This window comes from Natator depressus, chromosome 10 (genome assembly GCF_965152275.1).
Source record: "Natator depressus isolate rNatDep1 chromosome 10, rNatDep2.hap1, whole genome shotgun sequence".
NCBI lineage: Eukaryota > Metazoa > Chordata > Testudines > Cheloniidae > Natator > Natator depressus.
In genome coordinates, this window is record NC_134243.1 from 62,334,435 (window position 1) to 62,350,923 (window position 16,489).

General features: G+C 42.2%; 1 protein-coding gene across 3 annotated transcripts in view; it reads right to left on the minus strand.

Moving 5' to 3' along the window:
• Positions 1 to 12,065, minus strand: part of DMXL2 (Dmx like 2) — a 103,991-nt gene extending 91,926 nt beyond the window's left edge. For 2 of the 3 annotated variants that reach the window (XM_074966349.1, XM_074966347.1), the window contains exon 1: positions 11,747 to 12,065. In XM_074966349.1, the coding sequence (XP_074822450.1) occupies positions 11,747 to 11,833 (87 nt within the window). In that variant the 5' untranslated portion in view covers positions 11,834 to 12,065. The remainder of the gene's footprint in view (positions 1 to 11,746) is intronic. The other variant, XM_074966348.1, reaches the window with a different exon arrangement.
• Positions 12,066 to 16,489: the final 4,424 nt, after the last annotated feature.

Below are 16,489 nucleotides of genomic sequence, written 5' to 3' on the forward strand. Positions count from 1 at the left end.
ACAGGCCACTGGTTGCAGGGAGGTGGGAGATCACTGTGCAGCTCCCCCGGGACACGGACTCAGCGGTGAGGCTTCACCCAACCCTGACACAGTGCAAGGGCCGGGCCTGCCCCGGAAACACACCAGGGCTCTTCCTCTCTGTGCCAGGTGCAGCATGTGTGGGCAGGCAGGCTCAGCAAGGCAGGATCCAAATGTGGAGGAAAGATCCAGGTGTGGGTTGAGAGAGTTCTATGTAGGGCAATCTTGGTGCGGGAGGCTCAGTGGGGGATCTGGATGCACAGGGGCTTGTTGGAGGGTTCTGGGTGCAACAGTAATGGGACTCTGCAGGGGGGTCCAGGTGAAGGTGGTTGGGACTCAATGGGGGGGGGGTCTGGGTATGGAGGAATAGAACTTGGCAGGCAGGTCTGGGTGTAGGGGGCTCAGTGTGGGGGGTCCTGCTGGGGGAGTGGGGCTCAGTAGGGTGGGGATCCAGGTGCGGGTGGCTCACTGGGGTGGTCCAGGTGCAGGGAGAGTGGGGCTCATCAGGGGGAGGGGGGATTCTGGGTGCGAGGGGGAGTGATGCTCGGCGGGAGGGCATGAGAGGGTCTGGATGCATGGGGGTTAGGTAGATGGGGGAGCAGCTCCCTGTACAGGGATCCCTCCCCCTGCAGCTAAGTGATGGGTGCAGTAAGCATGGGAAGGAGGGGGGAGGAAGTTTGCAGAGCTTCCTACAGCTGGGGGAGAAATCTGGAGGTGGGTCTGACATGGCCCTGGATGCTATGCAGTCCTTCCAGTTCCCCAGTCCCACCCCCTGACCCACAGCTATTTACCTCTCTGCCAGCTGCCCTGGGCACCTGAAACATGCTGGTGGGGAGGGTCGCATGACCACTCTCGTGGCTTCCCCATCAGAAAGTCATTTTTCTGCAGGAAAACAAAAATCTGTGGGGGACATAAATTCTGCACGTGCACAGTGGTGCGGAATTCGCCCAGGAGTAACAGTTTGCTCCTCACCCCTACTACAGCTGCTTTGTGCTGATCCAGCTGGCTCAACCAGCCCCCTGAATATTCTCTCAGCCAAAGTTGTGTACAGCCACAGTAACTTATTATGCAACCCCTTCACACTGGTGCAGAAACCATGGAAGAGGAAAGGGAGGTGGTTGGGGTATGCCTACACCTCAGTAATCCTCAGCTGCAGGAATGTCCAGTAGGTTGTGGGCAAAAAAAGCCAGATGTAAATTAGAGCCATCAGACCTACAACTGAGTACAGCTTAGTAGGATGGGATCATCTGGGATCGCTCAATTAGGCTCTGATTCTGCACCACATAATTCAATGGGAGTTTTGCCACTGACTTCAATGGAAGCAGTATCAAGTCCTGCAGACTTTTAAAACAGTACTTTCTCAGACCCAACCAATGAAGTCACACTATATAATAAATGTAAATTAAACTAATAGTATACCACATCTTTCTTGCTTTCTTCCTATTTACTATCTAAACATGCATCTGAATAAAATATTAGAACTGAACGTAGTATAGAAACCTCTTAATTCCTTTCTCACTGCAACTATAGTAACAAGCAACAGTAATATATTTTTAGTTTCTAAACAGGGACATACATACACCACTTCCTGTCTGGCAATTATGCCAATGATTTTGCATCTTCTATACTAAAGATGTAAAAAAAAAAAAAAAAAGTGCAAGAATACTGAACTATAATATCCTGTACCTTGCTACATCATTTCATAACCAATGTTCATTGTTTTATAAACAGATTACATTGTATAAGTAGAACTGGCAAAATAGACAAGTGATTTGCATTCAACAATTTAATATGGTCCCTTTATAGGCTATGCATGATCATAAACAACTAATTGTGAATTATATAATTGCAATTCTATCAAGGGATTTGGTGATGTCAAACTACAAACAGCCACTCGAGTTTTTCTTCTTGTGTGGTCACCAAACTCCTTAGGATGAAATTACAGACCGTCCCACATTCTCTCAATTCAAAATGTGTCTTTAATTTTACATCAGTCTTTTACTTCTCCAGCAGGACTAGCTCAGAACGCTTCTTATCAGCAGAATGTGCCTGATATCATGCCTGTGAATTATCAGAATGTGTCAGTAAGAGGAATGGAAGTGCCTTCTCACCTGTGAATTATATAGCTTTGTATTGTATGTGTGAAATACAGACACTTGTGTATAAATTAAGTCTAATATAAAATGGATAAAGTTCATCTTATTAAATGGAGAATTTTCTATTCTGTTTTCAAGGGAAAATAATGATATTCTTCTCCTGCATGATTTTTTAAAAGAAGCTTCCATTAATTGTTTACCATTTCCCTCTAAGACCATGTTCAAATATTTGTGCTCTGTTTCTAAAATGGCAATGTGGTCACTGTAGATAGGACTTCCCACCGTTCTTTTTAGAAATGAAAGTAACGCCTAAAGACAGGCATAAAATGTACCCTTCATTACATAATTCTCCTGCTGCTCATTTTTAAACAAAAACAGACACTAAAAAGTACAGCTGATCTCCATTCTTTTCAGAAAGTTACAGTTATGAGGGGGGGAAAACAGACAAAAGGATAGCTAATTGAAAAGCTGTAAATTTCCTTAGATTAAAAAAAATGGAGTTAAAAACAAATACTGCAAAATAATTACCTCAAGAATTAAATTCTGAATTGATTTCTCCCTTTAATTTTTTTTAATGTATAAGGATTCTCAGGCCAACAATTGTTTTTTATTCAGATTTATTTATTATTGAATAGATTATTTTCTTTTACTATTTAAAAAGTGAAGCTTCTATTGATTACATACTCCAAATATCTCACATTTGGGATTTTCTGGGTTCTAATAAGTATACTTTATTAGCAGAGTGTAAAACAACAAAAGCTTACTTCAGGGATCACGTATAATATATTGCATCTTCCACAGTACAAAACGCACATACCATATGGTCTGTCCAAGAAAACGTTATCAGACAATGGCTTGCTTGTCTCTGGTAGGAAATGACTATATTTATGTCTGCCAGCTTTTTACCTGGATGGTGTTCCGGTGAGCCCTAGTCACTCTGAATGATCTGTTACACTTAACACCCATATCGTAGCATCTGTGTCACACAATGTCAGTTCTTCACATCCACTTAAACTAAATAGCTTTTATAAACATGAACTAACCATAAATTCCATTTTCTGAAAATAAAAAAGTTTGCTATTGACTCCACTATAGTATCTAGCCAATTTGTTTAAAATTAGCAATGCCCTAGCCCTTATCAATTATTTTCTAACCATTTGTCTGTATTTACACATGTATCTTTTGAAGTTGTATCTTTATAAACATAGCTTATTTTACAGCCCAGATTTAAACTGTTTTATCAAGTTAACTTTCCTCTTGTTTCTTTCATATTAGAATTCAACAACTGATGAATTTCAAGTCAGTTCTCACGGTGTACAAAGCAGATTAAATTATGGCCCCACTGCCACCAATGGGACTGCAAAGAATGTGAAGATTCTGAAGTTCATCTCATGTCTGCAGAAACGCAGACAATGGCCATAGATAACTTGACCACCAGTACTTAAGGGGACAATACAGATGTCAAGGCCAGTAACCAGGCTGGAAGAGGGCCTTCAGATGGGGAAATCTGAAACAAAAGACTTGGAAACTGTTAAAAGCACAGTCCCTAATGAACATGAACAGAGGTAATGTCTGCATGGAAGCAGACTCAAACTCTGGCCCCAAGAAGTAAAAGTATTTGGGATTTGTTGGGTCAGCCGAACTTCGAGGTATATGTTAAGACAAGACATATGCATGGAGGCCTTTTGTTGTTTAACCATCTTCTCTGAAATTATGTTCCCGTTAACTACAATTTACTTTTGTTTTGAAGAAGCTGTAACAAGTCACTACATTTACCTCCTGGTTACAGCACCTGAAAGGAAAATTCTTGAAAAGACTTGAAGATGCCAAACCCAGTTGAACCTGCTGAGGAAAAATAGATGTTAAATAGAGGTACCGTACCCTGGGGATCAGGTCTGCAAGTGGGAGAATTGTGGGCTTCCACCCCAGCGAGGTAAAGGTTTATGACCTTAGACCTCACCAAAAAGACTTAAGAGGGGTCACTGGTGTAGCTAACACTACCCATGACAGGAAGTTTTGCCACTAACTTCCATGAAGCCAAGATTTGACCCAGTGTCTGTAAAAGGCCCTCTGCTACCAAAATACAAGGACATATATTCCCCATTGTCTCTATTTCAAACAAAGAATACTCCTGCCTCCCTCCTCCTTTTCCTTCAAGTTGCCAGATAGTGCATCTGCAACTTGTTATATCAATGGATGGCCAATGGCACATTAGATAACCAAGAAAATTACCTAATACATTTGAAGAGCCAGAAATGGTAATGAGTAGGTTTTGCTAGCCTAAATACAAAGCTAGACTCTTAATTAGCTAAGAAATTTGGACCCTTAAAAATTGTATTAATTATTCAAAATGTCATGAGTGAAGCTACAGGAAACTTAGAACCAAGGTATGCATACATTTTTGTGCATGCAACTTCTCTCCTGCTTTGTAAGTATATCTGTTGCAACTGTGTACACAAACTAGAGATGTGGTTACATACATGGCGCTAAATATCCACTGGTGCACAAAAATGTCCAATTTGCATCCTTTTGCAATTTATGATAATCAAGGTGGGCCATTTCCAGCATTTCCCCCCCACTCTCCTGTGTAAAGTGAAATGATCACTTTAGATAAGCTATTACCAGTAGGAGAGTGGGGTGGGGGGAGAGAAAACCTTTTGTAGTGATAAACACCCATTTTTTTCATGGTTTGTGTGTATAAAAACATTTTCTGTATTTTCCACAGTATGCATCCGATGAAGTGAGCTGTACTCACGAAAGCTTATGCTCAAATAAATTGATTAGTCTCTAAGGTGCCACAAGTACTCCTTTTCTTTTTGCGAATACAGACTAACATGGCTGTTACTCTGAAACCTTCCAAATGTAAACCTTCCAAATGTATAGTGTTGTGTTCTTGAGTCAATAGCGCACAACTCGTGTGCATCTACTGCAGTTCTACCAAAGCTATAAGGAGCAGAAAGTAGTGACACTGGAGCTATTTATTGAGAGGATATCACAAAAAGAGACTGGATAGGGCTAGATGGTAAGACATACCCTTACCCAAACAGCAGGCAGAAGGATGGAGAAAAAACAGAGTAGAACATTTCCTGTTAGGAGGCTTATGTGTAGGAAGAATAAAAGAAGCACCTCCTCTTCTAGTGCTTTTTCCAATACAGTTTTGATCTTTTCAAGCAAGTGGTAGAAGCCTCATTGCTTGGAAGTGCTGGTACATTACTAGACAACAAAAATATTGACAGAGGCTTGTCCATGCTCAGTTAGAATTCATTCCAATGGTCAACCTTTAAATTGTCTTCAGGGAATTTGTCTTAAACTGCTGTTTGAGTCTGTAAAATTGGCATTGAAGAGTTCCCAGACAGTACTCCCAATGCCCTTCATCTCAAATCTGCCATTTACATGTACAAGGATGTTTGTTTTTTCTAACTGCCAGCCCTGCTAATTTAACCTGGGATCTGAAAGTCAAGCTGTGTTCTGATGTATCACTAACAACAACCCTAACCAAGTGAAGAGTATTATACAAACCATGTTCCTGTGCATCTTTAGGTAAAGATTTCTCAATTTTAACTTAACTATGCTTATGGTAGCTCTAACAGCATTTATACATTTTGTTAAGATTTTCTGGCTCTTGTATTATCTCGCACTCCCATCATGCTACTGGCTCTGTAATTCTAACCAAAGTAAATACCTCCTTTTTTTAAATGCCTTCCTCTCTCACTATTTCCTGTGCCAACAAGCTAATACTTTTGGGCTAGATGATTTGTATTTCATCATGCTTTGACAAAGTAGGGAGAAAGGGGAAGATAAGCAAAAACAGTTTTTGAACAGAATTGTCAAGTTGAAGACCTCTTACTGAGATGTGTGCACATTTTACTAAGTTACTTATCTTCTCACCCCTTTTCTCTCCTTCCCTTCTTCGGTAACAGTACTACAAATGACTGCATGGATGGACGGACACCTGCATCTGCAGAGGGCCCTTGGTTTTTAAATGACCCTGTTGAAGTTGGGCTTTAAACTGCAGGATCAGGGCCTTATACTGTAAACTCTTTAGGGGCCAGTACTTTGTTTTTCTTGGTTTTGATGAGGTGCATTTTTACTTGATTTGCGGCAATTTTTGGCTTTTGAAAAACACTTTTTCTTAAAGCACATGTAAACTTAACACCAATTGTTATTAAAATCCCAGCATCAAGCAAATCTGCCTTTGCTTTTAAAGCAATCTTCCCTTCTTAGCAGGTGTACCTGCAAAATTAAAAAGCTTTCACTCAAATAAGCGTTACATACTTTTCTGGACTGCAAGACATTCCATATATCTGAGCACAAGTATATCTGAATTTTGTGCTACATTCAATACATTGCCTGTTAGAAATTCCTAAAATATAGTCTAGTTATACTTAATACAACCCCCCAAAAATCCATCAATCAATTGAGATTTTAACTAATTCTGGCCTTTTGCTCCTTGAGTTGGATTACTCAGAAGCAGCTCACTCTGCAGAAGAGGAAGCGTCCTGTAATATTTAATAGTACCCTCTCCCTCTTATTTAGGAGCACAGTTGACTGTCTCTCCTTTGAGTCAGTCATGTTCAAGCCTCCTTGGCTAAGAGTGGTGGCAACAACACAGGAGCTGGAATACAGTAGTATATTGCTATTGGGAACAGGATAAAAATACACTAGGGTGGCATCAGGGACAGAGGAGAAATCTATAAAGGATACAAAAATGAAAACCAAACACTGGGGAAAACAAGGTGCTCGGATCCACAATGATGAGAGCAGTAAAGAAACCTCAAACAGTGTCAGAAGACACAAAAGGAAACTAACATCAGTTTTATTTCTAGTCTCACTGATATCTTCCAAAGAAAACTCTGGCAGTTGCTACTCCATTTAGAAGCAAGGATGACTTTCAAGATCCACAAGCCACTAACAAGCTGCAGTTTGCCAATGTTCTTGCTAAGGGCCAAGAGCTGAATCTACAGAAGTGAATGATGACAAAGCTGTAATTGAGTTCAATGGCGGCAAACTTGACCCTGGCAGAGCAGGATTTCTGACCCAAACTAAGAGTTAATTACTTAAAAACAGTTAATCCATTACCTCCATTCTTAGATATTAGGAAGGGAATAGGGTATGTGTGTTCATTCATAAACAGCTTCCTCTCAGCTGCCTTACTGTTAGGTTCTGCAATTTAAATATCCAGAGTTGATAAACTATTATTTTTTCAGAAGTGTCCTCATCTCATTGTTTCTTTTATTATGAAAGATTATCCTCTCGACAATATAGCTAGCCAGAAAACAAATTCTGTTTTCTAGGTTTTGAAATCTGTTTTTCATTCTGAGGTATGAAAATTAGACCTTTTTAAAATTTCTTGTGAAGAAATATGAGCTAGAGAGACACCTACCCCAGAAAAGCCAGCAGCCCATTGGTGAGGGTACTCACCTGAGCTGTGAAATACCCAAGTTCAAGTAACTGCTCCAAATAAGGTCCAGCAGGGACTTGAACCTGAATTTTTCACATCTCAGGAGTGTTTCCTAACTACCTTCCTATAGTGTCAGTGTCTTGTTTGCTCTGACCCAATGAATATTTATCTATACAGAGTGAAACAGCGCCAACAGGAGAGTGACTATAGTCTGAATCAAACAGAGTGCCCATGATATCTCTCTCTCTCATTTTTTATCAAATTCCAATCTGAACTTGACAAAAGTTGTATTAAAACATACGTTTCTGAAAAATTTAAATTTCAGTGAATTGTTTTTGACGTGATGTTTGGGCTCATATCTTGGTCTAGAAGTGAGGGTTTCTGGAAAGTTAAAATAAGTCACCATGGCCTGATGAAATACATCCTAGAATACTCAAGGAGCTGACTGAGGAGATATCTGAGCCACTAGCGATTATCTTTGAAAACTCATGGAAGACAAGAGATTCCAGAGGAATGGGAAAAGGAGCAAATATAGTGCCATTTTATAAAAGGGAAATAAGGATAACCCGGGGAATTATAGACCAGTTAGACAGCAGCCAGAAGATTTAATCTACTTGCCAACAGTGCCTGAAGCTTGTGAAAAATTGAGGGTGCAAATTAATGGGACACTTTCCCAGTATTTTGAAGCCTGGTTTACACTTAAAAGCTTTGCTGGCATAGTTATGTTGGATTAGAGTCATGTTCCCCCCCCCCCCCCCCCCCCCACATTCCTAATCGACAACCTATGCCAGTAAAAGCCCTGGTGAAGACACAGTTATACTGGAAAAAGTCCATGTTTGGGAAATTGATACAAGCTATACAAGTAAAAGGACTCTTGGTACAAGCTGCATTCCACTTGGAGGGTTTGCTGGTATAGCTATACACTACAAAGGATTAGCGGGTAAACAGGCCTCATACATATAGAAGTTTGAGGAGTAAGAGACAGACTTCAGAATTCACAACCCAATGAGATGAACAGAAGAGTTCACACAAATATGAGAGCCCCTTTTTTCATGGGAAGTGTGGATGGGGGGAAGCCTCTTGTAGCAGGACCACCGCAGTTGTACTGTGCATGGTGTGAAGCAGGATTTCAGCACGCTATGCAAGGAAGCCACTACCCCAGCACCTGTTGAGCTCAGCTGTACTGGGACTCTCTGAATACCACTATACAACAGGTATTTGGGGACAGGGGTTCCACTAGCCAACTCCCCTCCTAATTGGAAGGATCACAAGCAGAGTAAAGGCTACTCTTATCTCCACGAGTGGAGTAGCAGTACCAAGCATGTTGGGGTTGGTCAAGGGGCAGGAGGGGAGACATTCTTTCCCGTAACCCAGGACTAATTCTCAGTGCACTGCTTGATCTGTATGCTCTGGTGGGGGGACAAGTTGTGGGCCAGCAGGCTGTTCCCACCTCTCCTCTGTTTCAGACTGTCTGCAGACATCTTTAAATGAAAACATTTCATTTAAACAAAAGTCATTATACAAAAGTATTGTAATGACTTGGCTTAAGAGGGCACTAGTGTCCTTAAGGACTGTTTTGTGTCTGTCTGCCATGTCTTATCCAAGTTCAATCTTCTGTGTGTAGTGTAAGATTTTTGGGTCACGCCATTGTAGCAGAAAGGGAGTTCGTGAGTTAGCGGTAGTTTAGCTGTAGGGTAGAGGGTGGTTAGCATGGGGAAGGGAAACCTAGGGTAGAGTGTAGTATGGGTTTGTGTGGGTTGGGTTGTGTACATGGTTCACCAGCCAACACTCCTTCTCTGGAAGTCATATGCATGCACCCATGCAAGGGGCGGGTGAGAGTGCTGGGAAAGGGCTGCAACAATAGATGAAAGTGGAGGGGGTGGTTTCAGGCTGGCAGGAAATATAAGAGAGGGCAGTGCCACTAGGGTCAGACACGCACAGAGTGGAATTCAGGGTGAGGAGTACTCGTGTGTGCGCAAAGACATTACGTGTATACCTAACTAATACATTTGAAACACGGAAAACCAGAAAAGAAGCATTTTGGTGGAAATCACAAATTGTGTGGGGAAAAATAAAATTCTGTGGAGAACATGAATTCTGAACAAATTCTGCATTGCACAGTGGCACAGAATTCCAGCAGGAGTAACTGTCCAACCTCTCCTGTTACCTCATCTGTTACTAGCTCCTGATGAAGGAGCTGTGAGGTACATAGAATTATTAGAACCAGCCAGCAGAGGAGCTAAAATGGGAACTCATGGGCCATGTCTATGCTACAAAATTATGTCGACCTAATTTACGGGAATAGCAGCTGGAGCCCTGTACAGGGTAGGAGCCCATGACTGCATGCCAGATTTCACGGGGGAGATCAGATTTCATGGTCCGTGATGCATTTTTCACAGCTGTGAATTTGGTAAGGCCCTACCTATAGTAATACAGCACTATAGGTGTGTATGGTGCTTAACAAAAGAAATCAACATTAACAGGTCTGCCATAGGCCCTGAGCCTGGAATGAGCTCTGCACAGGAAGACCTTTACGCTTGCACAAAGCTTATTGCAGGCTCAGGGCTTAAAACAACAAGAAATACGCCAAGAGTGAAATAAGACAGAATGGGAAGCAGAGAGTTACAACAGAGCAAGATCATGAGATATGTTTTCTCTTACATATCACTTGCTAGTTCCTTTTTATTTTAACATAATAAAGTTGCAGACAATAGCCAGAGGAGAGGCTCAGGTTCTTTACATGTAATTCTACAATTAAAGTGAACCATATAATTTTGCATTTGTCTAAAACATGACTTTGGTGTTCTTGGAAAATTGACGTAACCTAATACTGTATTGCTTAATCTGCAAAAGGATATAATTCGTTGTGAGTGTTGTAAAACTAACAGGTATTACCAAAAATAAATTTTATATCACAATGACAGCATATTATAAACTGACTCCCCAGGACATTATAATGGAAAGAACACTACAATATGATTTTATATGACTGTCAAAAGTAACAGCAGCCATACAATGCCCTTAGATGGTCAGTAGCCCTGCATAGCAGCACAAGAGGGAAAATGTTCAGTCTTAGTTCCCTTTGTATCTTGTAGCTTTTTAAACCATCTGTTATAACTGTTTTTAATGATAAGACCAAGCAGGGTTTAAAATGTCCTATTAGTCTGCCCACAGTTATTTTAGAATAAAAATGATGCTTTATATCACTTAGCTAAGAACTAGTTCAGGCCTGGAATGATGGCTGGTAAAGGTTATCATAAAACCTAGTAAGACAATTCCTCCTCAAATAGTAAAACACTGATTTAAATTATATTGTGCTAAACACTGCAGAAGCTGATCCCTCATTGAAATCAGATAGAGTCACATCATAACCCAAATCAGTGACAATTATGTTTACATTAAAATGGGGGAAAGAGAGGCCCATGGATGGTAAATAAATCAACTCAAAATATAAATTACTAGGCTCTAACAAAGTGTTTCAAATGTCTTATCTGTTTTCACTTATATTAAGGGAAGCTTTTGGTAAAGGAATAAATACTTAATTTTTCAACTCCTCATAGTAACAGAAGACCAATTGCTCTCCAACAACAGATTGGGTATTTAAGAAGATTGTTCCAACTGAATCTTTTATCGCAAATAGCCATACTATTAGCTATTTTATTCCTTGAACACAAAAAAAAAAAAATCAGTGACATGTAGTTGATTGGTCTCCCTCCCTCTTTCATCTTCACAATGTCAGGTGGGCCCTCAACACTAGCTAGAGGTGACAAGTGCATCCTTGAATCCCAGCCCCACTCTGCTGCTGTGTTCTGGGAGAGTAAAACAGCAGATCCCTCCCTCCCTCCCTCCCTCGCTTCGCCAAGTGGGCGCTAGGGGATTGTTGCACGGGAAACAGACATCAAAGGACTGAATGGATGGGTTATTTCCTCTCTCTCCCCACTCAATTTCTGTACTGGAGCATCTCAATATGAATTTCCCAGCCTACCATGAGAGCATAACTACCCACTATCATGCACCTAGTCAGCACCACTGCCCCCGCTATAATTACCCGCCCACTTCATTACCCCCACCTAATTACCTCACCCTTCATTATCCCATCCCACTGCCCCAGCTATAATTACCCGCACCCTTCATTACCCCCAGCTAATTACCTCACCCTTCATTATCCCATCCCACTGCCCCACCCTTCATTACCCCCGCCCCCGCCCCACTATCCCCGCGCCGCCCTCACCGTGAAGGGGGTGTCCCCGACGCTGCCCACCGAGTAGCAGTTGTCCCCGGGGTTGACGGCCCCGGTGAGCACCTGGTGCAGATGCATGGCGGCCCCGCAGACCTACAGGCTGCGGCAGGGCCGGCCGGCCAAGCTCCCCGGGGCCGGCAGTGCGGCGCGGCGGCTGCCAGCACCGAGCAGGACCCGGATGGCTCCGTGTTCCCTCCCTCCCGCCGCACCGAACGGGAAGTCACCGGCTCGCGCGAGCGCAGCCAATGGTGATCGGTGGGGCGCGCGAACCAGGTGAGCTGGTGCGCGCGCGGTGCACTCGCCGGTGGGCGTGGGCGTACAGGGCCGCGGCGCGCGTGCGCGCTGAGTGGGGGGAGTAGCAGAGTGCGTAGGACCGCACCCCAGGTGTGTGCGTGGCACTGCGCGCGGCGTGTGCACCGGGCCCTCTGCTGGCCGTGTGCCGGGGATCTCCCCTCTTCAGCGGGGCGCGGCCTGGGATCCCGAGCGAGTTCCGCAGGGTGTCGGAGCGCGTGCGCGCGCGCACACTCGCACGCACGCACGCACGCACGCACCAGCCCCCAGGGCTTGGAGTGGAGGCTCTGCTGGCTCCCAGGGCGGATGGAGCAGCTCTCACCAGGGACTCTAAAGTAGGGCTGCAAAGCGCAGTGGCAGAGTTAGGGAGTAACATCTGTGCAACCACGGGCTGAGAGGAGATATTCAGTGAGATACAGCCTGAGCTCCCCGTCCCCACCCCAGTGTTCAAAATAGTAGGAAGTGGTGGTAGAAAAATATTTTTGCAAATTATCAGAAGTGCTGAGACTCCATTAAAAGGAAAAACTGCATGAGCCTGGAAGAAAAGTGAGACAATCTGCTGCTGAATTAGTAAAGGGGGTTTTAACAAAGGGGCATGAGCTAAAACCTCAAACGCACTGTGATGCCCTGTCCTGGGCAGAGCTTTGATTTTAAGGTGCTTGTGGTCTCTTGTTTATTTGCACTACTGTAAGTCTTATATAGCTTTTGATGCCCCCAAAATATATTGTGCATAGTGCCTTGGGGAATTTGCTTCCACCAAGCACCACCCCATCCTTCTCAGCTTCCCCCACAGGTGTATGCAGTCCTCTGGAAACTGAGCACATGGGACGTGAGCGCCTGCACTGTCCCTTGGAATCTGTGCATTGGCACTCGTTTGTGCTCAACCCCTGGGGTGGGAATACCTACACAGAGTGTGTGGAAAAACTGAGCAGCAGTTTCAGATTTCCAATACTTATGTGCAGCATGCATTTAATCCTTCAGTGGTTTAATTGTAACTAGCTATTATTGACCTCAAGAATGGGGCCCGTGGTAGTAGGAAAGATTATCATTGCTTTCTGTGTCAGTGAGAAACATGTAAAATGGTGTAGCTATAGCGGGGGATAGAGGGTTCCATGATTCACTTTTAAGTGCTCAAACTGTATCGTTCTATTAACTGGAACTAGGGAGGAAAATGTTTTGGGGAGGCATTTTTTTGAGTATCAGAGGGGAATCAATTTGTATTAAACAAGAAAGAATAGTTTTGCATTAATTTCAGCGAGGTATCGGAGACAAGAATTCCACTGGTATCTTAGGCTCTTGTAGGTATGTTTCTATTCAGTGTATTTGTAATGACTGAGAGGATGGTCTTTTTTACAAAAGACTTTGCAGAGTAGTCAATGTTGAAACAACCGTAAGAATGTCAAGAATGCTGTGTCTTAGAAGAAGAAAAATAACCACCGAAGATCTATAAACTGTTTAGGGAAATAACCATTACATAATCCACCAAGATTTAAGGAAACACTGGAAGGTTGTCTTTACACTCAACAAAAATAGATCTGCACTACACTGCCAGTACAACTCAACCGTTGATAACAACAGTGGGAGCTGTAGTGTAGTCAAGGCTCAGACATTTTTTACCACCATATTATTGTTCAATCCTGAGGTGCTTATAAAATTCCTATATAAGTAAATGTGCGTTTTCCTGAGTAAGGACTTCAGGATTGCACCCTTGCACTTTGTTGCTTCCTCTAAAAAGATTTTATTTGCCCTAATTGAACATATAACCTTAATCATGTTAATATATAGATAAATCAAGCTCATGTTTCCAGTGACTTTCTAGCAAAGCAAATTCAGATTGAAAAATATTGTCATTAATCACTCTTGGCACTTCAAGTACTCAGGACCCAAGTCTACTGCTAGTGAAGTCAAGGAAAGTTCTGTCAGATTTCAAAGGAAATGGGATCATGCCCTTATATATGCTGGATACATTTGTTGTGATAACTACTCTGGCTCTCCTAGCATGCTATCCAAATGTAAAATTGCTACCAGTGGTGCAGAGATGATTCTATCACTGTTGTATTTGCACTTCCTCTGATCAAGGGTCTCTCCCTCTGTATATATGCCATTAACATTGATGCACTTTATTTTAGGTAAGTGCTAATCAGGCTTGACAAAGCTCTGGCTGGGATGATTTAGTTGGGGATTGGTCCTGCTTTGAGCAAGGGGTTGGACTAGATGACCTCCTGAGGTCCCTTCCAACCCTGATATTCTATGATTCTATGAAATAAATTAGATATTTGGGGCCAGATTCTCAGGTGGTGTTTCTACCTGGTGTTTCTACCTGTTAGTTAATGGAACTATGTCATCTGACACCGATGAGGATCTGACCCTTGAATGGATAATTACCACTTTAGCCATGGCATTAAGTGGAACTATATGTAAACAGTATAACCTACAGAAAACACTAGAAATTCAGTAAAGCCAGAAGTTGCAGCTTTTGAAGGAAAACATCCTTCAATTTAAGAGAGCACCTCCAGAGTTAGTCATACTATCCTATCCAATTGGATGCAAGCAGTGAGAGTTTTGGTTTGGAGCCCAGTCTTCTATTAGTCAACTTACTTATTTTCACATATCCTTTTAGATGACATCTTTTTGAAAGGCACTTTAAAAAAAAAACCCATTCTGATTCCTGACCCTTCCTCTGCTTTCTAAAGAAGTTTCTATTATCTCAAAAGTCAAGGTAAAATAAGCCTTCCTCTAGAACCCCTTTGAATCTTTGCCTTCCTGGGAACTTTACTCTGTAATTTCTGTCATATACAGGATTTTGATAGATGATTCAAAACTATCCTCCACCAAGTTGGATAATGATAAGGCTGAAATAATCCACAAAATATGTCCTGCCAGATTGAAAAGATAACTAGTGGTTTCTCCAAGACAATCCAAAGAGAAAAAACCACTAGACTTTCAGCTACTTTAAGGTATTTCTCCTCTGGAATCCTGATTTGAGGCTGTTTGTTCAGGTCAGTCCTTTTTAGACTTGATAAACTAGGTGAGGTCAATCACAGATGGGAGTATAGTGCTGTTTTCAACTAGGTTACCTCGCAGTAAAACAAAAATGCATGTAACTGTGGAAGACTACAGATGTGGTCAGGTTCTTCTATGAACAAGAAATCTTTCACAAGTATCTAGGGACTGAAACATTCAGATCCTGACTGAAAACCAGTCTCTTTCGGCTAGTATTCTGCCACTAGCCTAAACTCTGAGCAGTGTCCTTTGCCACTCCACTGCTGCCAATTTATATATAGTAACTCAAGTGATTATTTTTGTGCTTTTAGGGTTACAATAAAACATCTAAATAATGCATACTTGCATCTTTCTGAAGATCTTTATTCTTCCCAACTTGATCAATTTCTCCCCCACTCCCTAATCAGCTCTAATCTAGTCTACTCATTGTGGAACAGATTCTCTGCCTTGTGCCATTCCCATGAGTGGTACAAAGTGAATGGAAACTGCCAGTAAGATCCTGCAGGGGCGTCATATCCTTCGGCACAGTGTCAACTGTACGCCTCCCACCTTGCAGCTCCTGGAGTTGGAGGGGAGGGGCTGGAGTATGATGCACTCTGGCAGCCACCAGCTGACAAATGTCCCTAAGGTTTCAGTTAGTTCATGTTAGAGCAGCCCCCGAGTTTAACATCTTAATGTTCTTGGGGATAATGGATATTGCTGTCCACTCCTAAACAAAAATCTTTGAGACTCCATTAATCTATTTATGGCTCCCAAACATCTTGCATCTTTATTGAGAAAGAATACACAAGCCCAACACTCTGTGTTATAAATAGGTTTAAACCTAATATCCTAAGAACATTTATGCGTAATACTTTTGGAAATCTGGAAGGGGTTGATTCTGGTCAATCTCTGTAGGTGTCCTTCTGTTGTGCCTGTTTGTGTTTTGTAGGATTTATCTTTAATCTTGGAGGATCCTGGCCTAATTACCAGTTGGAAGAAAGAAGAACCGTAGCTGACAGTTAAAATCCTATTCAGGAAGAAACCAAAATATACTGCAGAGGCTTCAGCACTGCATTGAGTTTTACTATACTTCAAAGGCTTATGCAAGGATTAGGGTGACTTATATAGTACTGTACTCTGAACTATTCTAGAAATATAGTGAATGTGTCTCTATGGAATGTTTAGATTCTTTAGTATGTCTATCTAGATTGTTGACTGCTCTGTATCTTCACCTGCAAATAAAATGTTCTCTTCTCCTCACCCCATTCCACCCTTCCGTCACAGTTTAAATGCTTTTGAGCATTGCATGCCTGTCCTTCGCTAAACAGTCAGGTCCCAGTTTTACAGTCTGGATTAAGACTATTTTAACGTCAATAGGAGCAGAGTTAGGCCAACAGTGAGTGCTTTTGAAATCTTGCTGCTACCTTTACTCGGGTGATAAGATTTCTTGCATGAGTA